The following is a 26,279-nucleotide window of genomic DNA, read 5'->3' on the forward strand; positions in this document are numbered from 1 at the left end:
GTTACCGCAGTTGTCAGTCCCATCATCCATTAATCTGTCAAGTGACGATGAGCCTCCAACTCTAGGTGTACCTCCAAGCAAGGAGATGGACTGTGAACTGGAAAGCGTGACAACTGCCCTTCGGTCCACCCCCACCCCTGCCGCACACACCCATCACCTACCTGCCTGTTTAAATGGTGCGCCCTCGCCGCTGTCACTTAATAAACCTTGCGCTGTGGATTCGCTGGACGCGGCGGGAGGCTCCAGATCTAACCCGCCCCGGAGCCGCCAGCGCCGCAGTCAGGGCCACCCGGGTCGGGTCCGAACCTGGTGAGCTCTCAGCGCGGCAGCGGCGCGGGCTTCGCCGGGCCCGGACTGTCGGGGGCGCGGCCGGGGACAGGGGTCTCCCAGACCTGGCGAGTGGCAGCGGGTGTCGCGGAGGATCCACCCCTGCAGGAGGACCTGAGCTCCGCGGGACGCCACGCCCGCCGCGCCGGGGAGAGAGCAGCGAGCGCCCGCCAGGGCGACAGGAGCGCCGCCGGCCACGCTGCGCGCTGCGGGCGCGGATCCCCGCAGGGAACCATGGACGGGTCGCGGGACATCGGCAGCTTTGTGGTGTGGGACTACGTGGTGTTCGCAGGCATGCTGCTCATCTCCGCTGCCATCGGCATCTACTACGCCTTCGCCGGCGGCGGCCAGCAGACCTCCAAGGACTTTCTGATGGGCGGCCGCAGCTTGACCGCTGTGCCGGTGGCCCTGTCCCTCACCGCCAGCTTCATGTCCGCCGTCACTGTTCTGGGCACCCCCGCCGAGGTCTACCGTTTCGGGGCGATGTTCAGTATCTTTGGCATCACCTACTTTCTTGTGGTGGTTATCAGCGCGGAGGTCTTCCTTCCGGTGTTCTACAGGTTGGGGATCACCAGCACCTACGAGGTAAGAAGAAGTTGCGGGAGAGGGGAGAGGCTTGCTTGCATCCTCAGGCTCCGGAAGGAACTTTCTGGGGGCAAGCAGTTTCTGCCATATGGAAATGTCTCCTTGTCGGCGCATCTCGGATTACCCCCCCCCCCCCATGTGCCCCATTGAGACATAAGTCTTCTAAGTGGAATAAAGTTTGGGGATTGGGTTTTCTGAGCTCAGATCCAAAGCAAACCAAGTGCAATGGACTCGCTGAGGTCTTTCCTGACTTTAGCAAGCTTTAAAGTGTGTGTGTGTGTGTGTGTGTGTGTGCGCGCGCGCGCGCGGCAGGAAAGGGGAGAGGAATCTAAGTCATTCCAGTCTCATCATCCTCTGGAAGATCAGGAAAGAGTTTGTCCACCCAAGTGGTTAAGATGTAGCTCTTGTCTCAGTGCTTGCCTTGAGACCAAATGCTGTTTCCTTGCAAACGACCTTGGGGCACTTACTTAATTAACCTCTCAAACTGGTACTTTCATCTCAAGAAAACAGTGCCGCCAGCTTCGTCGAAACGGGGAGAGAATTAAATGCACTGACGCAAGGCGTTCCATTTAGAAGAGAGCCCAGCACAGAGGAGCTGCTGCACCAGGGCTGAATACAGTTATTGTGACAGACTGTGCTGAGATGCTTAGAAAAATGCAGCAGCGAGGGTCTTAAACGGCGCAGCTGCCTCGCTACGGAAAGGGCAGGAGGGAGACCCACTTCTCTTCTGCTGCCGCGTTCCTCTGGATGTCCGTTTTAGAAGTTGTTCTCAGGAAAAGGCCTTTTCGAGGATGAAGGATGTTTGGTTTGGTTTCACTTAGAGATGTCACAGGTGTATGTGCTTGCATCCCTACAAAAAAGCTCAGCCTCCCTGGGAGCGTCCTTCCCCCAGGCCCTGACCGGCTTCACAGACAAGTTTCCACTGCACTAGGCCATCAACCAGGGAGCTAGATGCCTCAGCTCCAAGCTTCTAAGTCCTGGAGTTTGTGACCCATTTCCCTGAAGCTCAGGATCACCATTTCACAGTGAGGCACGGTTAGCTTGTGCTGAGCACCTACCTCAATTGGTGACAGCTTTTGCCTGGCTTCTAGTGATGCCACCCTGGTCTAGGCATGCCAGAGGCTGCTCTATCCTCTAATGGTGGTCACTGTGTTAACAGAAACTTACTCTTCACCGTAGGTGTGAAAAGAAGGGAATTTCTCAAACTGGCTGTCTGAGGCCAAATTCAGCTCTCACAAGTGTTTGATGTTGTTTTTCAAAAACACATTTATAATATGCTCTGGTTATTTTGTTTAATTGAAAAAAATCATTGATTTAAGAATTTAACAATGAGGAACAGCAAATGAAATTTCAAATGTCTCTTGGAAACCCAGAAGGCTGGTGACATTGTGCTCCCATTTCCTGTGGCCACTGGACCTCCACTGCTCTTGCTCTGTTTGTGCCTAAACTGAGGCTGTTTCACGCCTGCACATCCACTTTCCCACGGCAGCACTGAAGGAGCCCTTGATGAGTGGGTCCTGTGGCAGAACTTATATTTCTCAGTGTGTGTGAGGACTGTTCCAGCACCTTAAGACGTGAGCAGCTGGCTCCTGTCACTCCCGAGTGTTACCAGGTGGGCTATGCTGCCACTGAAGCCTGTGAGCTCTGACATGTAGCTAACCAAAACTTTGAAAAGTGTTTGGATAACCGGGCAGGAGGACGCCAGCCCTACAGGAGAACGCTGCTCTCAGAACCACTGACCCATACCTCTTCAGAGCGGTAACATTAACTCAACCAGAAAAGGACTCGTCCTGTGTTTCTAGTGACAGAAGCTAAGTTAGCAAGGACTCTGGCTAAAAAAAAAAAAAAATGACAAAAAGCCAGTGTTTACTGAATGCTTATTTCATGTCTGGGCACCAAGCTGCATGTTTTACACATATTATCTGACTCAACACTCAACAATATTCTTGTAAGGGTATACATTGAGCCCTGGTTTCCTGATGAGAAGGTTCAGGATAAGTTAAGTCAGTAGGAGAGGGGGAAAGAGTAAGGATCCATGCCAAGCAACTTTCTGACTGCCTCTGAAGGCTCTGGTGAGTGCTTATAACTCTAAGCAGCTCAGAGAGAATCAAGTCGTCATACAGGACCCTTGAATTTATAGACACTGTACGAGTCTAGCAAGGAGTGTCAGGTAGGCAGGGAGAAGGGAGTTAAGCAGCTTGCTCTGCCTCTGTTAAGTTAATTAGTCGCAGCAGAGGATCTCCTGGGGGAATGCTTTGTGGTTCTGCATTGAGAACACCTATACAGAGATGCTGCCCAACACTGAGTAATAGTCACCATCACAGTCTTGCTCAAATGTGAACTATGTCTACGTTTCTCTTTCTAGAGTTCAGTTTGGTTGGCCCCAACATTTTCACTCTACACTGCTGTCAAAATGTAGATCTGATAGGTTTTATCCACCTCCAGACCCACAGATTGGCAGGGAGCCTATTGCAGTAATTCAGTGCAATTAATAATTTCTTCAGGATCTCTCAGGCTCCACTTTTAGTTTTTAGTTACTTTATTTATGTGTATCAACTGAAGCTGTCACATCTCTAAGTTATTCTGAGTTCCAAGGACTATGACAGATCTCTGTTTGTTGTAGGTATTTATTATTCTGTAGTTTTTGCTTGTAAACTCTGGAGCTGTTCCCTAAGCCTACTGCAATGGGACCAGGGTTTCTGCTTAGGTCCTTACGTATTTCCTTTGAAGTTTAGTAAAGGACCCATGGCTTCCTGGTTCTGTCGTCAGTTGTCTTTGTGTGAGTGTAAATGTACTGGTCAGTTGATCTTTGAGACAATTATATCTGTAAAAAATTTCAAGTTATTTGGTTCAACTTGTTACATTTTTTTTTCTGCCACTGTCTCTTTAAGCTTTGTGTAGTCTCCAACATGGACCTAGAAAAGGCAAAAGTCAAGCAGGACACAGTGGAGCACTTTAATCCCAGCACTCTCGAGGCAAAGGCAGGCAGATCTCAGCTGAGTCTGAGCCCAGCCTGGTCTACACACTGAAGTCCAGGACAGCCAGAGTGACAGAAGACTTCTCTATCTATTCATGTCCGCTCATATGTAATGCAGATTTAACGCCACTCTGTTTCCAGTTTTCAGAAATGTCTCCACGTGCCAAAATACCCTTACATGACTTTGATATGCATAACTCACGAGGTCCAAAGATTTTGATCCCACTGAACTGATTTTAGCATCTAACTTTACATCTTCTTTATCGACTTACATCACTGGATACTTTCTCTTGAAACATCAAAGAGAAAGAATTGCTCCTATGATCCTCATTTTAAACACAAGAAACCCTGAGGCTGAGGGAGTGATAAGTTCCTGAGTTTTAGCCCCTGACCGGGCATGGGACCGGTCAGGAGCTGAAACTCTGCTGCAAAGGCCTTGCACTGTTGGGCATTTGTCACGCTTTAGTTGCTTTTGAAGGTCTTAGTTGTCTGTGGCACCACATACTTATCGAGTCTTAAACTCACCGTCAGATTATTTATTTATTTTTGTAGTTACGTACCCAGGTTCTGTGTGCCAAGGTTTCTAAATTTGTGCATCACATCTCTGAGAACAGTTAGGTTATACCCTTGCTCTTGTCTGAGTAGCACCGTCCTCATCTCTAACATAGTGCCTGCTTTGCAGAGTGACCTAGTGTGCCTGGTGTGTTAGCTGTGTATGGAGCAAAGATACCCATATGTCTTTCCCTGTGATGATTAGCTAATGCCAGTTTCTCCTCCTCCTGCTGCTGCTGCTTCTCTGCCTCCTTTATACAGCGAGACTGCTATGCCAGCCTTTGACTTATTTCCACATGGACTAATAATATCTTGGGCTTCAGCTCAGAAGTTCTGCTTTTAACTGAAATATATTATTATATAGTATACAACACATGAACTAGACTATATTGTAAGCTATAGTAGATTTCAAGGAGAGTTGGAAAAATTGACAGGGTCTTGACTTTAAACAAAAGATGACTTTCAAGAGACTGAGGCAGAAGGATGGGAAATTTGAGGCAACCTTGGCTACATAGTGAAACCTCATTTCAAAAACAAAAGCAAAACCCAAACCAACAAACTGCCCTGGGCAGCCAGAAATGGTGGCATATACATGTCATTTACTTGGAGAGAAAGGGCAGGAGGCTCAAAAGAGCAAGACCAGCTTGTTTATACAGCAAGGCTTTGTCTCAGAGACAGAATAAAACAACTGAAACCTTGATTTCTGTGATTTAGGTTAAACATACGCACACACTCACACACACACATTTTCTCACATACACACTCTCCCGATACACACACACATGCACACACATTCGCTTACATTTGCACAAATCCACACATACACAAATGCATGTGCACACACACTGAAACTTACACTCACACAGTACACTTACACACACTTTTCACGGTACACACACACAAGTGGGTGTGCACGCCCAGGACTGCAGAGGAAGGAACTTGAAGGTAGCTAGCTCACAGAACAGCGTGGAAGGCAGAGTAAACAGATTCTGGAAACGACAAAGCTTCAACCGCTTCTTCAAATTTTCCTGTCAGGATCAGTCTGTGCCAATTCAGAACCTCTCCAGTTTAGCGGCGGGGAGGAGAAGGCGATTGGCTGTACTGGGGGCACCTGACTTCCTTTTCCGAGAGGAGACAGGGCAACGGATGCAAATCTCTACTCTGAAATAGAAAAAAAAAAGGTTGATTTCTCAATTGAGTCAAAGAAATATAGAGTGGTTACAAAGAGGAAAGAAGAAACAATAGATTGTATATTCTTTAAACAAAGAGAGAGATTATATAGTTCCATTTTTATGATAAAATTTCCAACTTTTCCAGTCCAAACGGGATGAAGAGCAAATTAGTTTTCATGTACTGCCTGTGTAAGAGGATTACATAAATCCTAATGTATATTAAAAGTCATTAAGAGGCAATCTAATGCATCAGTTTTGCCATGTGTATATAAAAATCATTTTAGTAAAATAAAAACGTGAAAGTGCTTTGAAAGTCTCGTTCTTTATTTCTTGAGCCGATTTCGAATGTGTTTAGAAGATTCACATCACTGTTTTTTGTTTTTTGGCAACAGTATTTGGAACTCCGTTTTAATCGGTTCATTCGTCTCTGTGGCACAGTTCTCTTCATTGTTCAAACAGTAAGTACCTCTCCATTATTTTACTATCTTTTTTGTCATCAAAATATTTTTATCAGTGGCATTGGGTGAGTCTTGCTTGTGAAATACATGGAAGATTAAAAAGGAGATGATGACAATATGAGGAAATGAAAAAGAAAAAACAAGACTAAACAAACCACACTTGCTATCACAAAGAAAGAAACCTGAAGATCCTTAAACCGTGTTTCATCAAAGAGTTACTTCCTGGAAAAACAATGATTTAAGTTTACTTAAATACTGTATTGGTCAAACAATGGATATGCAGCTTAAATATTCTTTGTAAACAAGCTGACAGCGAGTGCATTATTTTAATGACAGAAATATTTGAGGGAGCTATGTTGACTGACAGGAGAAACTCTCATAGAAAGAAAAAAAAGGTGTGGATTTCTCAGTCTTTTTGCAACTGATTGATTAATCAATTAAAAAAAAAACCTGGCAGGGGGATTTTAGGGAAAAATTTTGTGTGAAAGCATACTTTAAACATGAATCAACAATGTCACATTATACACCTGATCCCAGCTCTTGGGGAGGCAGAGGCAGGCAGATCTCTATGAGTTCAAGACCAGCCTGGTCTACAAAGAACCAGGACAGCCAAGGCTACACAGAGAAAACCTGTGTTGAAAAACAAAACAACAAACAAACAAACAAGTCAACATTCTTTAAAAACTTGAGCCCAGTTGGAGCTTAAAGGAGCCTCCTGAGCTTTAGAAAAGATTTTAAAGACAAACACACAAGCCAGCCTTTCAAGAATATGCAAATATTATTGATGAACAGGAATGCAAAGGAAAGGTTTGCCAAGTGGCTAGTACAGATACACACCACTGCACTGAAGCTTCTTGTTCCTCACGAGGCTGCTGGAGGGTTTTCATTATCATTATCTCATCATCATCATCCTCTCTTTCTCTCTCCCCACTGTGGAGCGTTTTAGGTCTGGATTTGGTAAGGCAGGTGGACAATTTGCATTTCTCCAGTCAAAAGCCACTTAAGGATCTGCCCCTTAAGAGAGATGTGAGACAGCATACCCCTGTCCATGGCTTAACTTGGTTTTATTTTATATCTTTGTACATTTCATCAGGTCCTACCACCTGCAGTGTGAAAGGCAGGGGGCTCTGGGGTCTGGGGGAGATTCTGATACTCCAAGACTAGTTGCTTGTCTGAGTCAACTGTCTAGACTCTGTAGGTTCGTGTTAAAAATGCCTACATGAGCAAGAAGTGGGGACAGTTGTTATGAAGGCAATGTATCACACATCAAATTTTCAACATGGACAGAATAATGGCTAGGGAAACTAGCTTTTTTATTTTTTCAAACGAGGGAAGAATTAACACATCCTATGTGAAGGACTTGATTTCATGTAGAATAAGTAAGCATTCAATGAGCATAGAAAATGTTTTTATAATGTTACTTGTAATTAACTGCTATAGAATGTATTTGAAGGGTGAATCACAGTGAAAATGATATTTTTAGAAACAGGTAATTTTTCCTTAACCATTGTAGTCAAGACCAATAAATATTTGTTGAATATATTAGGGGAAAATAACTATATAAAATGATGGATTATAGTATCTGAAAGGTTTCATAATTTTAGTGCAAATTTACATGTTTGTCTAATGAATTTAAAAGCCAGTTTTCAAAAAAATATTTACTTTGAAAGAAATCGTTTGAATGGTTGGTCTGTAGCTTAAGTATAGAGCGCTTATCGTAAGTGCTTTGTATAAAGCTCTGGGTTTCATTCCCAGCACTGAAAAAGAAAATGGTGACTAGTGATATTAAGGCATTTAATTAAAGGACTGGCATATTATTCTTTGTACTTAAGTATTTTAAATGTACAAAAATTGAGTTTAAGCTTGAGTTGATGGATCAATGAACATTTTTCATCCTTATCACCACATTTTTATAAAAGGTCTTTGTAAAAGATTTTGTGATGCTTAGCCACACTGTAGACAGAAAAGGAAAAAAAATCAAATATTTAAATTAAATAAAAAATTTAAAATATTTTCAAGTTATAAAAACACAATATATTGAACTAGATCAATTCATAATTAATTTTATAACTCAGGTATGTAATTCACTAATTTAATACTTCGCATTATTTATTGTTTTTCTTCTCTTCCTGCTAGATTCTGTATACTGGAATTGTTATCTATGCCCCTGCTCTGGCTTTGAATCAAGGTACATTTAAATTAGCAATCATGTATTTGACATAGCAGGTTCATTTTTGCTAAGCATTATTCTCTCTCCTTGGGGAGACAGACAGATAGAAAACTTCCCAGTAGTCCTTGTGGACTTTCTGAGGGGAGGGGTGGGCTTAGTGTCTATCCTACCTTCTTCAAGCTTTGATTGGATAGTTCCAAAGTATCTGTAGGCATAGGACAGATCTAGACCTTAATGGGGGTGGCTTGGGGTAGGGTAGGTGCTTCTATGTGGAATGTTCACCAGCCAGTCTTCATTTCTTGCCAACCCATGCTCCCCCCGCACCTCAAAACTGTTTCCTCAGCCACTGTATTCTCTCCTTTTTTACTACTACCTAAATCCATACCTTTATTAATTTGCTTTCCATTGCTTCCATAAACACCATGGCCAAAGGTAACTTGGGGAGAAAGGGATTTGTTTTAGCTTATAGTTTACAGCACATTAGGAAGGGAAGTCGAGGCAGAGCTCAGGCAGGAATCTGGAGGCAGGGAGTGAAGCCGAGGCCATGACGGATGCTCCTAGTAAGGCTCTCTGTCCATGCCTTGTTCAAATTTTCTTTTCTTATGATAACCTATTTTGTTATTTTTTATTTTAACTATTCCTTATTGGGGGCTTAATTTTCACACAACCAAATGTGCCAACTCCAATACCAGCTTCAATGAAAATGGACATATGTCAACTCATGTGACTGTTATCACAATTAAGATATCACACCAATGTTTTGTCTCGTGCCTCTGTAGAATTAATTCTTTCCTGGCTTTAGGCAACCACTGATGTGTCAGTTTTCCCCCCTTTTGTTGAAAATAGATTCCTTCTCAGGGGAGGAGGGAGGAGCTTATGGGGGGATACAAAGTGAATAAACCGTAATTAATAAAAAATAAAAAATAGAAAGAAATTAGATTCCTTCTCACATAGCCTGATTATGGCTTCCCCTCCATTTACTCTGCCCAGTTCTTCCCTACTTCCCCTCCTTTTTGGTCCACTCTTTCTGTCTCTCAGTAAAAAATAGAACAGGCTTATAAGAGATAATAACAAAAATAAAACAAAATAAGATAAAACAAAAACTATCAAATAGAAGTTGCGCAAGACAAACCCATAGAAGGAAAAGAGCCCAAGAGCAGGAATAAGAGTCAGAGACGCCCTCATTCACACACTCAGGAATACCATAAAAATACGAACCCAGTAGCCACAACACAGGACCTGATGCAGGCTCTATGCATCCTGTCTCAGTCTCTGGGAGTTCATTTGAGCTTTGCTTATGCTGGCTTAGCGGGCATTGTTTTTTTTGATGTCTTCTATCCCTCTGCCTCTTACACTTTTCTACCTTTTCTTCTATGGGGTTCCTTGAGTCTGGGGTTGGGCGAAAGATTCAATGGAGCTATCCTGTCTAGAGCTGAGTGTTCCAAGGTCTCTCGCTCTCTGCGTAATGTCAGGCTGTGGGTCATAATATCGTCTGCTGCAGGAGGAAGCGTCTCTAATGATGGCCAAACAAGGAACTGATCTATGAGTATAGCAGAATATCAATAGCAGTCACTTTATCACTACTTTTTTTTTTTTTTTTTTAAGACTAGTATTATGTGATTTTACCTCAGGTGCCTGGGCTATCCAGTCTCTGGTTCTTGGTCGCCCATGCAATGTCAGGGTTCAGTTCCATCTTGTGGAGTGGTCCTTAAGTCAAATCAGTTATTGGTTGGCTAGTCCCACAAATTCTGTGCCACCATTACCCTAGCATATCTTATAGGCAGGACACTGTTGTAGATTTGGCTGGCTTGATGTTTACATTTCTCTTTTGGTAATATGCAAATTGTTCCTGTACCAAAGACACCAGAATGTAGGGGTAAATGTAGGCACCAGCTTGCCCCCTCCATGTTCAGTGAGTTGTATGGGTGTGGTCTTTAGCAGTGGGGGCTTGCTGTCAGTTTGTGGAGAGCAGTCTATTGCCTTGGCTAAATCCTGAGTTATATGGGGATTCCCATGGAACCTCTCTGGTTAACAACCCAATTAAAAGGAACCCGATCCTGGTATTGAAAGCTTCATTTGGTGACAAGAGATGTCCAGTTGGGGCTCTCTCTTTCTCCCTTATAATTTGGTGATTTCATTTATATTATGAAGCTTTTATGTGTATTAGGTTTCCATACTACCTTCAAATGCACCTTAATTTTAGCTCTCTCTTTCTCCCTGTATTGCCTCCCTCACTCTCTTTCCCTTTCCACTTGATCCTCTCATTCCATTCCCCCATTCATAGCGGTTTATTCTATTTCACTTTCCTAACAAAATCTATCTGTACTCTCTAGTCCCTTACTTTATACCCTTCCTCTGTGGTTTTACAAATTGTAGCTTGGTTATCACTGACTTAACAGGTAATAGCCACATATAACAAATACATATCATATTTGTCTTTCTGGAGCTGGACTACCTAACTCAAGATGACTTTTTTTTTTCTAGTTCCATCCATTTGCCTGGAAATTTCATTGTCATTATTTAAAATACTCCTGAGTAAGACTCAATTGTTTATAGGTACCACATTTTCTTATTCTGTTGAGTGACATCTAGGCTTTTCCTCTTTCTGTTATTATAAATAGAGCAGCGATGAGCATGGTTAAACAAGTGTCTCTGTGGTAGGATGAACCATTCTTTGGATATATGCTCAAGAGTGGTTTAACTGGATCTTGAGGTGGATCCATTCTCATCTTCCTGAGGGATTTCCACACTTATTTCAACAGTGGCTGTACAAGTTTATATTCCCACCTGCAATGGAAGAGTGGTCCCTTTACTCCACATCCTTGCCAGCATGAGCTGTCACTTGTTTGATCTTAGCCTTTTTGACAGGTGTAAGATGAAATCTCATAGTAGCTTTGATTTACATTTCTCTGATGGCTAAGGATGCTGAACATTTTTAAAAGTGTTTTTCAGCCATCTGAGTTTCCCCTATTGAGAATTATTTGTTTAGATCTGTATCCCATCTTTAAGTTGGATTGTTTTCTTGACAATCTAGGTTTTTTTTAGTTCTTTTATATATTTTGGACATTAGCCCTCTATCAGATGTGTAAATGGTAGAAATATTTTTTCTGTTTTGTAGGTTGCCATTTAGTCTGAATGGCTGTCTTTTGCCATGTAGACACTTCTCAGTTTCATCTTGTTGATCTGATTTTTCTACAGCCCAAGGCCACCAACTGTGGGCTGTGCCCTTGTACTTCAACCATGAATTCAGTACCCTACTGATAATCTGATAGAGACATTTTCCCAGCTGAGGTTCCCACTTCCCAGATGGTTCTAGCCTACCAGCTGTCAAGATTACAAAAATCAGGTCAGCACAGCTAACAGAAACCAAGAGGTTTCTGTTTTCTGCTCATATCTGCACTGAAATCTGGCCTTTCTTTTCAGACTTGTAGTAGGGTCCATAGTGAAATGGACAGTAGCTGTGTGACTTGACAGATGAGGCTGCTTCTAGCGACTACTGTCTGCATCATATCCCATGGAGATACCAAACAATAAACTAACTGTTATCTTTAGATTTGTGCAGATAAATGCAGTGAAACTAAAACAGCTTTCTGAAGCAGTTTTGGCTAGTCACAGCTTCAAAAAGACCATGCCCTTTGACTTTTTTTTTTTTGTCAGTTAGAATTAAGGTTATCTCTAAAACTTCCTTGTAAAACAGACAAGTGGCGTTTTTGATGGTTAAGAATATGTGCAATTCCTGAAGTAAGTATTTGGGGAAAACCTACCAACTCCATAGTCCATTTTCCTGAGTTTATGGCAGGTATGATAGTAACTATTACCCAAATCTGTAAGATATGATAGTCTCACTACAAAGAATGTACTGCCGTGTACTCTTGCCTTCCATTTCAACATCACCACCAGCAGAAATGGCTTATTTCATATGTTAAGAAATAACTCATAAACTTGATACATCATCCATTGGCTTTAGGTGTAATGAAAGACATCAGGGTTTTGAAACACAGTTCTGGGAATAATCTAAGCATGAACTTTAATCTCTGATGAAATCAAGTATGTCTGTCTTCTCTGTCTGGAGAAGTCTGGGGCCACTTCCTAGGCAATCACAGCCAGAGTGATTGCATTTGGATGATGCTATACCCAGGAGAGTAGACACAGTACCTTCGAAACAGCTGATGCTCTTATAAAACTTCACAATTGAGACTTAATGTCCACAGAGCTGTATTTATAGAGTTTGTTTTCTTTTGCTATAGAAAAATCTTCATACAAAATGAATAAAGTGTAATTAACAAAAGTTAAAAAAAGAAAAATCTTCAAACAAATATTAACATAGAGAGAATAGTGCTTTGAACCTTAATGTACCCAGCACTATATTTTAGTGATTGTCTGCTCACAGTCAGATTTAACCCACACCTACTCCCCCCAGTAACTCATGTTGCACCATTTTATCTGTATTTCAGTGAGTTCTTAAACAACAACAACAACAACAAACTGGCAGAGGTGTCCTCTGAGAGCCTCTACCCAGCAGCGCCTCAAAACAGATGCCGAGACTCACAGCCAAGCATTGGATGATGCTTAGGATGCTTTGTGGAAATGTGGGAGGAAAAAGAAAAGGGAGGTGACAGGACCTCCACAAGAAGAACAGTAGGGTCAACTAATCAGGGCCCAGAGGGGTTTGTTGAGACTGAAGCATCAACCAAGGACCATGCATGAATTTGGACCTAGGCACCCTATAAAGATGTAACAGATGGAGAGCTTGGGTTTCATGTGGGTCCTCTAGTAAGGGAAGTGGACACTGCATAGGACACAGACTCACTTGCCAGCTTTTTTGTCACTTCTACCTGGAGGGACTGCCTTACCAGGCCACAGGGAAAGAGGACATGCTCAGTCCTGTTGCATGTCTTACTTAATGAGCTGGGGTGGATGGGAAAGGGCGCTCCCCTTTTCTGAGGCAAGGGGAAAAGGGAGGGGGAGGGTAGAACTGGGAGTGGAGGAGGGATGGGGCTACAACCAGGATATAAAATGAATAAAAATAAATATAAAATCACAATAATAATTCTACCATCATCTCTACAATATTAGTATCAATTCTCTAATCTCCTATCAAATTAATGCTGGGTTTCTCTGATCTGTTCTTTAGTTCCTTAGACTCAGAATCCAAGTAAGTCTGTTTAAGCCCAAGTATGCAAGTATGTGGGTATTAAGTTTATTTTTTGTTGGTGTTTATGAGAGTTGAAAGCCAGTTTTTATTGAGGTACAGTTTATTCATAACAAAATGCACACAGCTTAGGTGTTCAGCTGGACGAATCTTAAGAATTGTATATTCTTATGTAACTACAATCCAACTCAAGATTTAGACTGTTTTCAGAATACTTCAAGGAAGCCTCTTTCTTCTTCAGAATCTATTTCAAGGAAGTTTATTTCTTTCTCATAAATTCTTCTACTGTTTTAAGCGACTGCCTTTTCACTTTTATCACCATAAGTTCATTTTTACTGTTCTTAGATTGTGTAAGTGAAAGTCTAGACAGCCTTTGAGTCTCTGGTTTCTTTGGTTAGCCAACTGCTTCTGAGATTCATTTATGTTGCCACATGAATAAGTACTTCATGTTTCCTTTTGCCTCCTCTGTTGTGTGTGCGTATGTGTAAGCACACATGTGCATACGAGGAGATCCAAGGCTGACTTAGGCAATCAGCTCCCGTAGTTCACCATCTCAAAATAAGTCTTGCGGTTGAACTCATCTAAATAATAAGCTTGCTCTGATGAGTCCCTGTCTCCCTCTTCTTAATGCTGGGCGTGTAGGCAAGCAACCATGCACAAACTAGCACTTCCTGGGTTTGGGGGTTCCAAGACCCTGTCACCATGCTTGCATGGCAAACATATTGGGCAAAAAATAATTGCATGACAAAAAATAATGGGGCCATCTCGCTAGTTCATTAATTTTCATCACTAGTGAAATTTCACTGTATACATCCACCAAAATCTGTTTATCTACTTTCTAATTGATATGGGGTGCTTCTAGTTTTAGGCTACTATGAATTAAAGACACTAACAGTATCCTCATACAGATTTATAATGTGTTTTGCTTTCTTATCTATTTTCATTGCAAATTAAGTATGTGAAGGCAGTATAAATTTAAACATACATGTATTCTGAGACAGGCCAGGACTGGTGTATGCATCAAAATTCAGAGAAATTGTCAAATAGCTTTGCTAAGCATTTGTCCCATTTCATGTGTCCAACCCACAATCTCTGAGAATCAGGTTATCCTACATTCTCTCCAACACTTAGCATTCTTTTCTATTTTTTTTTTCATTTTTAGCAATCAGTGTGCGTTATACATTATTGCACTGTGGTTTGTTTTTCTGGTAACTACTGATGTTGAGTTTCCAAGCTCATGAAATGATCAAAACAAACTTGCTGTTCAGTACAACTTAGTGTTTGGAATTACTTGGAATTTTTCTTTTGTTGTTCATGTTGTTTTGAGACAGGGTCTCATGGAGCCCAAAATTCTGCTGTGTAACTGACACAAGTTTTGAACTCTTAATTTTTTTTAATGTTTTATTCATCATGTGTGTTGGAGAGAGGTGCCATGTGGAGGTCAGGGGGCAACTTGTGTGAATCGGTTCATTCCTTCTACTGTTAGGTTTGGGGATTGAACTCGGGTCTTCTTGCTTGGTGGCAAGTCTCTTTACCCACTGAGCTCCAATATTCTTTCTCTCTTTTCTGAGACAGGGCTTCTCTCTCTGAGTAGCCCTGGTTGTCTTGGAATTCACACTTTAGATCAGGCTGGACTCAAACTCAGACATGCACCTCCTTGCATTTGTTTCATGGTTAAGGTTGTTAAACGCTTTAAAAAATATTTATTGGCTATTTTAATGTCGTCTTTCTCTTGTCTTATTGTTCTTGGTAACACTAAAACACTATGATGATTAGGGATGTGGTGAGTGGACACCCTTGTCTTTTTCCTGATTTTAGTAGAAATTATTTGAATTTTGCTCCATTTAATATGCCATCTAGGCTGTAGCTTTGTCAGATATGGACTGGGTTATGTTAAGATATATTTCTCTGGGGTTGGGGATTTAGCTCAGTGGTAGAGTGCTTGCCTAGCAAGCGCAAGGCCCTGGGTTCCATCTTCAGCCCTGGAAAAAAAAAAGATATATTTCTTTCATTCTAGTCTCCTCAGGGCTTTTAGTCACGTAAAGGTAATGGATTTATCAAAGACAATTTTTGCATCTCTTGAAGTGATCATTTGATTTCAATCCTTGAGTCCATTTATTGATTTGTGTGTGTTGAAGCATCTTTGTATCTCTGGAATGAAGCTAAGTTTATCACGATGAATGATCTTTTTGCTATGTTCTTGAAACTGGCTTTTAAGTATTTCATTGTTAATATTTTACAATTTTGTTTGTGAAGGAGGTTGTTTGTGATTTTCTTTTTATATCTTTATTTGGTCTTGGTGTCAGGGTGACAATGGCTTCAAGTAAGTTTGAAAGTTTTATTTCATTTACTGTTTTATGGAGTGATATGAGGATTGGTGTTAGTTCTTCTTTAAAGTCCTCCTAGAATTCTGGCCTGAATCTGTCTGGGCCTAGACTGTTTATAGTTGCTATAGATCTGTTTACACTATTAACCTCACATTGGTTAAACTTTGGTAGGCCAAAGTTATAAATATTCATTCATTTGTTTTATTTTTCAACTTAGTAGAATGCAAGATTTTAAAGTATGCCTATAACTTTCTGAATTTTATTGGTTCCTTTTGTAACGTCTTCCTTTTTATCTCTATGTTATCAACTTGGGTTTTCTCTTTTTTCTTTTGGCTTGTCTAAGGTTTCTCAATCCATTTGTCTTTTCAAAGAACCAACTCCTGGGCTAAGCGAGATGGCTGAGTAAGCAGAAGCACTTGCATGAAGGTTTGATGGTTTGAGTTTTGTCCATATAGTAAACACACACAATAATCTTATTTATCTCTCTTTCCCTTGCTTTCCTCTTCCCCAGCTCCACTTTTTGCTGGTCCCTCTTGCTTCACCCAATAGTCCTTCCTGAAGTATATGCTTCTTTACCCTGCCTTGTCCACACTTGATAAACATGTTGTCCTCTCTTTTTTGCTTTGTTTTTTCAAGATAGAAACCCTATTGCCATGTAGCCCTTGCTGTCCTGGACTCCCTTTGTAGACCAGGCTGGCTTTGAATGCACAGCTATCCTCTGTCTCCCTGAGTGCTGGGATTTTCTCTTGCTTTCCTAGCTCCCTTCTGTGTACCATTGTATGCCTGGTGCCTGTGGAGGTCAGAAAAGGACATTGGATGCCAGGGAACTGCAGTTATGGACAGTTGTGAGCCACAATGTGAATGCAGAACGGTGATCTTAACCACTGAGACCTCTCTCTTGCCCCCTACTTTGATTCTTGTATTATATGTCACTATCCAGTTTTCAAGCACCATTTGTTGAAGAGGCTGTGTTTTCTAACATGTTTCTGATGCCTTTGTTAAATAGCATGTGGCTGTAGCTGTGTGGGCTTCTTTCCAGGTTCTATCCCATTGTTCTTTGTGTCTGGTTTCCTGCTAGTATCACATTGCTTTAGTTTCTATGGCTCTGTAGTGTACTTGGAGATCAGCACTTACTAACAAAAGAAAAAGCAAAATATTTCCCAATGTTTAAAACCTGTGTAAACATAATTATAAAAATTCCATGAAAGGTAATAAAAAATAAACACTAAGTATAAAAAGCACAAGAAAGTAAAAATATTAGTAAAAATAAAGAAAAAAAGGAGAAAAGGTCAGGGGGAGGCACAAGGAGCCAAATTGGAAAACAAATAATTGAAATAACTTTTTCTGGATCTTGGAGACTTCCAAATGTGCAGGTATTCAAATTCTGGACCTCTGTATTCCTGTGATCGTTTATAGCAGTTACATCTGTACTGGACAAGTATCCAATGTCTGTCCAAACCACCTTCATTTCAGTAGCTCCTCTGCCACTTTTTCCTCACACCAGAGGCCTCTGCTGGCCACGCTCAACTTTCTAGTATGTAGGCTGAGCAGGTTCCCCACAATTCTGGGAACTCCACAGTCTGAATCCTCTGAGGCGGCTGATGTTCTGAGGTGCGTCTTCAAAACGTGTTGGGAACGCGAGATGACACCGCAACCATGAGATCTGAACAGATGGATCTATTCTCATACTTTCAAAACATAGTCAGCACTCATCACCCTGCCCTGTAGGCGTCTGGGATTCTGCTGGAGCTGCAGAGTTCTTGGACTCTGTAGCTGAGAACCTGATGGCCGATAGGCGGTTCTACTTGCTGACGTCAGGATCAGGGCTGTTAACTAGTCGTTTTCAGATCATGAGGTCTGTTACCAGGCTCTAAGGGAAGACCTACTTCCTTGCATACTTCACTGCCTGGGATGAACCTTCTCTTGCTTGCACTTTTCTGGATTTTAATAACTGGCCTCCTGCCCTCCACAGTTGCCTCCTAGAACTCTCATTCTGAGGCTGTGGTAGATTGGAGTCAGGCTTCCTGACAGGTGCTCATTGCCTATTCTTAGGTTTTTGAGGGAGGAGCTACTGAAATGAAGGTAGTTCGGGCAGACGTTGGATACTTGTCCAATACAGATGCAAATGCTCTATAAAATCACAGGAACACAGAGGTCCAAAGCTGTCCTGAGCAGCTAAGTTTTAAACAGTAGCTTTCCTCCTATGATGGTGGCCCATCTTAGCCTTCTGCACTGTTCCTTTTTCTCTGCTTTCTATCACAAAAGGTGGTTCCTCAGCAGCCTCTAGAACTATGTTTGTGGCTTTCCAGAAGTGGGCTTATGCTGAGGGTAGGCCTACCAGTCTCTTTCCACCAGGGCCAAATGCCTTGGTTTTTAGCTGCAGCCTGTGTCTCCCTTTTCCCTCCAAAGAGTCGCCTGCTTGGAGCTGCACTCAGCTTTACTGTTTTTCTTTTGGATGTTATGTCCTGTTTCTCTACAATTTCACCTCTTTGCTCATTCTTTTTGTCAATTTCCGACAGATTTTCCTCTTTCTCTCTTTGAAATAAGCTGGGTTTTTTTTCCCTCTCTTTCACTGGGTCTCGTGGAGACAGCTTCTAGTGTCCCATCCTCACTGACTGCCCTCTACTGTGGTTTTGAAGTGAAGTGTGCTCTACTGATCACTAAGGATTCAGATTTACACACCAACTGTTGAGTTGCTTATTTCTGCCATTTTGTTTTTACTAGATGTAGTTTGAAGTTCTTTTAAAGGTCTCCTTTAGTTTTTAACTTTCATCTGTTTTCCAACTTAAATTTCTGCTTATTTATTAAAGAAACTGCACTACTTGTCCTGCCAATATTCTTAGGGTCTTCATTTTACTGATTGCACCCATATTGAATCCTTAAGTATTTCCTGAGCCCTCAATGTTTCTTATAAACATCACTTAAAGAGCTTATAATCTTTAAAATGTAAGTCAAAATTTGGAACTGTTTTTTTGGGTAATAGTAAAAGTTTGAGGCTTATTGGTTATTAGACCTTATTGCACATTATGATCGAATTTTGTAATTCCCTTTTATTGATTAGATAGAATGTATCTAAAGAGAAACTTTCTTTGGTTGACTATTTATTCTTTGGTTACTCTGAAAAGTAATTTGTATAGAAACTTCAGGACAATTGTCTGCTTTCCCCTTTACTATCTTTTGGAAGAATGAATTGCATGTCTATGTACATTGCTCAATTTTTAATTTTTAATTTCATGAGGCCTTAACTTTCCCCTTTCCAATTATGCAGACTATATAATGGTTCCAAAGTCAAACCTATAAATAGAAATATGTTTGAACACAGCTTCATTGTTTTTTGGCCTGTTTATCCTTTATGTTTTATAGGCAACAATTTTTTTTTTCTGCTGGCTTTTATTTATCCTTCCTCTAAAAAATATTTCTCTACATCCTACAAAGCTGGTAGCATATAATGGACTTTTCTACCTCAAGTCTTATCTTTAAAATACACATTTCAGGGTCTGGTGAAATAGCATATGTATATGAACCGATGGGAAGCAGTGGGAAATCCCCTTTGATCCCACTCAGTCTGGTCAACTGCTTTAAGAATCCGGCAGTTTCTCAGCTTAATTACAATATACATGCTTTACTCCGTACCCCATTTAGCCAGTGTTGCTTCTATGTATGGTGTCTGTGAATACCAACAAGCAGCATGTCCTTCTACTCCACTTGCCTGAGGGGCATTGATGAGATGTGCTTCTAGTTTCAAGCAAGTGGGTACAAAGCTAGGGGCCACCCTGGTTATGCTCGAGAAGGGATTTTGTGACGCATATTTCACAGCTGAATACATGTTCTCTTTTCTTGTACAGTTACAGGATTTGATCTGTGGGGCGCAGTGGTGGCAACTGGGGTGGTCTGCACATTCTACTGCACACTGGTATGTGAAGAGGGTCATTTCCCCTTTACTTGCTTTGCAAAACTGGAATTTCAAGTAGTCACATGCTGCAGCGTGACTGCTCATACTTACTCTTTTTCTCTGGGCTTCTCACAGCACATTTTTGTAAGGAACATTTGGTCCTTAGATATGGGTTATAATGAAATTTTCTTTTCATCTGAACCATTGCACAGGTCCCTGTTTTTACCTCTTGATTGACTATTGTGGTTTTCAAAGATATTGTAGATCTGCTTATATAATACCCCTGCATAGAGACTTGTGAAAACGGTCTATTAACTATAGACAGGGTGACAAAGTATGCGACAGCTACTAAGGCATGACGCTGCTTTATTGCGGATGCAGGTTCATTGCAGCAATGCAAATTTATGCAATCTTTGATAGTCTCTATATTAACCTTTTATTTGCTTGGTCTTCTAGGAAACAAGATTTTTTCATAGAGCCTGTTTAAACCCAGGTGATAGAGGCTGAAGAGACTTGTGGCAGTGGCTAGTATGAAACAATATCCGTGTCTTAACAAATGATATAGTTATCTGGGTACAAACTGAGTATTAGCCCACACAATGACTTCTGTAATTTAACTCTGAATTGTCTTTCCAGCACTCCAGTTGTCTTTCTTCACCTCATTTCCCTCCTGTCCAAAGTGGCTACATTCAATACACCATGTGTAGTTTTATCTTCTTCTGCTTTTTCACTGGCTGTTGTGTATTTTGGGAGGATCTTCCATCTTTGTCTCTGCCTCTGCTTTAGAGATGGGTTAAATATCTTCTTCTCTATAATGGTTCTTTCGACATGATCATCTCCTTTGAATGAACTTCTTAACCAAGCTCCATGTTTCATCATTTTTGTCTTGTATGGTGCATTTACATTCAGACAAATAGATAATAATGTTTTATAGAACTATTAATCCTAACCAACTTCCTTCTCAAAGGGTGGTCTTAAGGCAGTAGTCTGGACAGATGTTTTTCAAGTTGGGATCATGGTGGCTGGATTTGCATCAGTGATTATCCAGGCTTCGATAACTCAAGGTGGCATCAATGTGATTTTAAGTGATGCTTCTAACGGTGGAAGATTAAACTTCTGGAAGTAAGTTGCTATTCACTTTTGGTTAATAGATCATGGTATTATAGTTATTTTTCTGCAGAAGGACATTAGAGCAAAACATATTTTCTTCCAGAGGTTAAAGTCTGGATCAGATTGAAAGTAGGATAGAAAAAAAAAATGGTTAAAGGTCAGCAATGGAAGTCCCACAGAACACAAACACCAAAAGACAGTAACTTCATTTGCGTAATTCTCAATTTTAACCAACCCTGAGAAACACTCTTGTTATCACAATATGTAGCATATAAGAGAGCTTATTGTTAAATATTACATCATTTATACATATCTACATGTTATTTCCTAAAAACTCACCAGAAATGTAATGGCTGATGTTTCAAAGGATAGCCTAGCGCAGGATAAATGTGTCTAGACAATAGAAAACCTAGATAGTCCATTCAAAGCACATCATACAATTTAAGAGAATTCTGAAACCACCTTCCCCTTGCTTCAATATACTCGTTGCACCATGTTCAATGTGGAAGGAGGCTTATTTTGACCCCAACCATATTTTCTTCTCTCTAAATAGCCCTAAATTGAGGTTGGAAATCTGTGATCACTAGCTGGAAGAAAGAAAAGTTCATTTATATGGCTCTTTTGTGTCTTTTTAAAAATAGTCCTCTTCTTTTGAGAAAAGCGTTTTTGGAAACCAAACTGCATCACCCTATTCACTTAGATTCACTCAGGGAATCACCTTCAATGTCTCCAGTATTTGTTTCTCCTTTTACTTCAAGATACAGAACTAAATTTTGAGAGCCTCCAGTTGATCTATCCTTGGCTATGGTTTCATCCATGGTTAGGAAAGAACAAGATACTTTTCACTGATATTTACTCAGACAAATTCATGAAGAGAACATAGTTTCCCCCCAAATAAAACCACATTGATTTTTTTTTTACCAGGAGAGGGGAAATGGATCAGAGGAACTGGAAATGATTGATGGTTGTGTGGGAAATATTGAGTATATTCAGTCTCTTCCAAGATGGCCAGGCTGAAAGGATAGAGTACAAAGCCAAGCCAATCATTTAGCTGGGTACAGTAACCTGTGCTTGTAATCCCAGCACTCTGGGAGACAGAGGCAGGGAGATCTCTGTGAGTTCGAGGATAGCCTGTCTCCAACAACAACAACAACAACAAAAAAGCCAATCATTTTTCTTCAGGATAACTGTCACTTATGCAGGAATATACACATAGCTTCATATGTCAATAAGAGATCCTTTAAGATAAAATTACACACTTTAATAACCGTATTTCTAAAGACTGCTAACCACCAGGAAAAAAACCTATTGTGTTTTAAACTTTTCAAGAATGTTTTTTTATTATTCTGAAATGTGTTGAGAGTATAATTGGCAAAATATGTTTTCTGATTGAAGAAAATGAAGAAAAGAACTAAAATCTCTGAATCATGTTTTTCTTTTTTTAATTAAATTTTTATTTTTTTATATTAATTACAGTTCATTTACTTTGCATCCCAGCTGTAGCCCCCTCCCTCATTCCCTTCCAATCCCACTCTTCCTCCCTTATCTCCTCCCATGTCCCTCTCTGAGTCCACTGCTAGGGGAGGTCCTCCTCCCCTTCCATCTGACCCCAGCTTATCAGGTCTCTTCAGGACTGGCTGCAGTGTCCTCCTCCGTGGCCTAGCAAGGTGTTTTTCTATCCCGTCTTAGCCTCTTCAGCTAGCTCACTGAATCTTTTGGGCTCTTGACTTCTTGGCTAATGTGGTAGAATACTCTCCACAGGAGAAAGATTAGGAGAACCAGGGCTCTTGGAATTTGACATAAGATGCCAGGCCATGGGATCGAGTCTCTCTATTTTATAATTTTCTGTAAGTGAAAGCTCCCTTTGTAGAAAGTTTTAAAGTTCATATTTAACTGAAGATGAACACGTTCCCCCACCAAGATGACATGCTGAAAAGAGTTATGAGATACTTCAATCAGAAGCGGAGCTTTTTCCGAGAGTGTTTTGAGCTGTGCCCACCATGAAGGGATTTTAAACTGTTTGCATTTAACTTTTGCACATAGAATTCTAAGAAAGCATAGTTATAATGACATAATTTTAACAAGTATGTATCTTTAGAGCATTGACCTCTTAAGATTAACTATGACTGGACATGTGCTAGGGAAGGAATTACGCTCACACAATGGTAAGATATCTATTTACATGGTATACTTTGATATCTCCCCTCCCCCTCCTGCCAACAAAGCAAGGCCAATTTGCCTAATAATAGTTTCCTAAGACTATGGGAGAAAAATTTATATAAATGCTTCAAGTGATAAGAACATGTATGTACATCTGGAATATGATAATATCTGGAATTATCATTGTTTACTTAATTGAATTTAAATTAGAAACATTTGTATTTTGACATAAATTTGGACATTCTTCTGTATGTCTGTGAGTGTAGATTGCTTGCATCTGAAAGTATTCTGAACCTTCTTTAGTCTTTTGTGAACAATTTGTATTTGCTCCCCTTTTCTTTTCATCCAGTTTTAATCCTAACCCTTTGCAAAGACACTCGTTCTGGACAATCATCATCGGGGGAACTTTCACATGGACCAGCATCTACGGTGTCAACCAGTCCCAAGTGCAGAGATACATTTCCTGTAAAAGCAGACTCCAGGCCAAACTGTAAGCCAAACTATGGTGTATGAACCTTTAAAAACTATGTTAATAACTATATTCTTATAGGAATGCTTCCAGAGGTCAACTTTGGTTCAATCTTTAAATCTTTGCATCATGAAACTCCAAAAATAAATGATCAACAAAAGAACCAAATTTGGCTGGTGAGTTGTTCAGTAGGAGAGCCCAATGTGCATCAGATGTTCTCAATCAAATATTTGAAAAGATTTCTGTGACTTATTAAGTAAGACACCTTCAACACCCTCATCAAGAACCTACAAAAGTTAAAAAATTATAAATGAAAGCTCGATGGAGGAATAATTGCCTCGCTTGCTTTGAGCCCCACGGAAAGGCTCTGTCTATGGCTTTTATCACAAGGAAACAACATCAAATTAGAAAAGTCTATGCAGCCTGGGAACACTGAAATGACACTGTAGAGAAATGTAAGTTCTTCAAAACAGTATGACAGTGTTCATTTGGCAGTAGTAGTATGCATTGTATTATCAGCCTTAATCACGGTTATAATGCCCTTTAACTTGCTATTTAGATGACATTGTACAAATTATTTATTTCACTGAGCTTCAGATCTAAGCTTGTAAATAAGCACAAGAAATACTGTACCACAGGGGAAGTTTAGTAGAACGCTGTGTTAGACGTACAAATGTAATCGTTCATTCCCTTTTCTGCTCTAATGAATGGCATGTGAAGATAGAGAATGGTGAGAGAGAACATGACTTGAGGAGAAACCTTCCCAGGAATACAGGCGTGTTTCTCATCCTTAATGGGTGGTCTTACAAACTATGATGGAAGAACTTTACTGAATTGATAATAGATGCTGACTATTGTTTAGCAGCTTATAATTTAACTTTTTAAAGTAAAATAAGTAAGTTGCTGCTCTAGTCCCTATTAAAATCCTTATTTTATGGTAAGAAGACTCGGAGTATCATAGTTAGATGCTATTATAAAGCCAGGGATGCCGGTGAATTTCATGTAGGAGTACACACTCACTGAGAAAAAGCATCTACTAGGATTTCTAGGTACACTGTTGATTGACACCAAAGAAGACGATTTGGTAGAATGAAATCCTTTCTGAGAATCAAAATATTATGTGTATTTAGTAAGTATAATTATAACATTGTCTCTTGTTCTAGTCAGTTTTCTTAGTGGTTGGGATAGAGATTATGGCTGTTACTGGCTGGCCCTCTCTCCTTTAGGTCGCTCTACATCAACCTTGTGGGCCTCTGGATCATCCTCACCTGCTCTGTGTTTTGTGGCCTCGCCCTGTACTCCAGATACCATGACTGTGACCCCTGGACATCCAAGAAAGTGTCAGAAGTTGACCAGGTTTGGAGTCACATCTCTCTCACGTGTACACTACACTGATGATATTACAAAGCATGTGTGGTGCTAGGAAGCAAAGTTTTCGATTTTGAGGAGACAAATGCCCATACAATGCAACTAGCTGCCTTTTACTTCTGTAAATCACGCAGTAAAACATGGCAGATAGAGCAAGTATGAAGATTTCTGTATAAAAAACTGAACTGTTAAAATACTTGGAAAAGTTTCAAGCCGGATTTTGGATAGAAAAACTCAGGGTTGGAAGTAAAAATAGTAAACTTGGTTAATAGGAACAATATATAAGACATGTTATCACAGACATTTGTAGATATTGTAAAAGCATTCACTTATAAGCAATCTTCCCTTTCTCATTTACCTTAAAATTTTACATTTTACCTATTTTATGTTGTGTGTGAGTGTTTCGCCTGTCTGTGCACCACGTGTGTGCCCAGTGCCTCCAGAAGTCAGGAGGGAGACAGGTTATCTAGAACTGGAGTTAGTGATGGCTATGAACTGCCTTGTGGGTGCTGGGAACAGAATCTGGTCATCTGGAAGAGCAGCCAGGGCTCTTTCAGCTCAGTGATCGTTTAAGCCCCTACCTTCCAGTTTTAAATGTAGGAACAGACTAAGAAGTAATCAGTTTGCATTCTGACGAGGCGCTGTGATTCTGTGTCAGGAATCTTAACATGCATGATTTCGGTTCCACAGAGACAGGGTCTCACTGTGTAGCTCTGGATGTCTTGGAACTCCCTGTATAGACCACACTGGCCTCGAACTCACAGTGATCCACCTGCCTCTGCCTCCAAAGTGGTGGGATTAAAGCAGTGTGCCACTAGACGAGGCTCAGTGAGGGTTTTTGATTGGCCCAAGGTCATGTTGCTAATAAATAGAATCATAGTGAGAGTTCAGGTTCTTACAATAAGCCAGATCCTTTGGAATATGCTTAATTTAAAGTCCATTTTTTATCTTTCACAGTTAGACTCTGAGGCAGCGTATTATTACTTTTCTTTCAAAGATAAGGAAAACAAGGTTCAGTGAGTAGTTAGGTAAACACCTGGGCAGTTGGGAACCAAGCTTCAGACCCAGGTGCTGTGCGGTAAGACCTCCTGGGCCTCTCTCTATAACATGCACTTTCCGGTAAACTTACAGCTCCAGGTTAGCACATCCTGACTCCAGGAGCCCGAGCCCCTGCAAAATCTACTTCCTAAAACCTGCTCAATGACCAAGTACCTGGGCCTCAGAATGAAGATAGGTCAAATTCACCTCGACGCAAATGTAACTGCCCTAATAGAATTGTGGGATTAGAAAATGAGAGGATTATCTTTGAGAATTCATACAATGTATGTTGACTTCATTTTATATCTTTGGAGTTATGTAGAGTCTCCCGCTTTCTTTTGGGGAGAATATAAAATTCACTGTGTATTAATTTTGTGTAATAGCAACTAATTCTTGGGTATAAATTTTGGAATTTTTCAGCTTATGCCTTATATGGTACTGGACATTTTGAGAAATTACCCTGGAGTTCCCGGACTGTTTGTGGCCTGTGCTTACAGTGGGACATTAAGGTATAAAACTGTG

At 40.7% G+C, this 26,279-nt stretch overlaps 1 protein-coding gene across 2 annotated transcripts in view; it reads left to right on the plus strand.

Moving 5' to 3' along the window:
* The first annotated feature begins 219 nt into the window (after positions 1-219).
* The window catches only part of Slc5a8 (solute carrier family 5 member 8), a 49,926-nt gene continuing 23,866 nt past the window's right edge, over positions 220-26,279 (plus strand). For both annotated transcript variants that reach the window (XM_060377879.1, XM_060377880.1), the window contains exons 1-8: positions 220-912; positions 6,006-6,071; positions 8,208-8,259; positions 19,566-19,633; positions 20,580-20,734; positions 23,232-23,372; positions 24,578-24,707; positions 26,178-26,266. In XM_060377879.1, the coding sequence (XP_060233862.1) occupies positions 562-912; positions 6,006-6,071; positions 8,208-8,259; positions 19,566-19,633; positions 20,580-20,734; positions 23,232-23,372; positions 24,578-24,707; positions 26,178-26,266 (1,052 nt within the window). In that variant the 5' untranslated portion in view covers positions 220-561. The remainder of the gene's footprint in view (positions 913-6,005; positions 6,072-8,207; positions 8,260-19,565; positions 19,634-20,579; positions 20,735-23,231; positions 23,373-24,577; positions 24,708-26,177; positions 26,267-26,279) is intronic.

The sequence above is a fragment of the Meriones unguiculatus genome, chromosome 2, assembly GCF_030254825.1.
Source record: "Meriones unguiculatus strain TT.TT164.6M chromosome 2, Bangor_MerUng_6.1, whole genome shotgun sequence".
NCBI classification, from domain to species: domain Eukaryota; kingdom Metazoa; phylum Chordata; class Mammalia; order Rodentia; family Muridae; genus Meriones; species Meriones unguiculatus.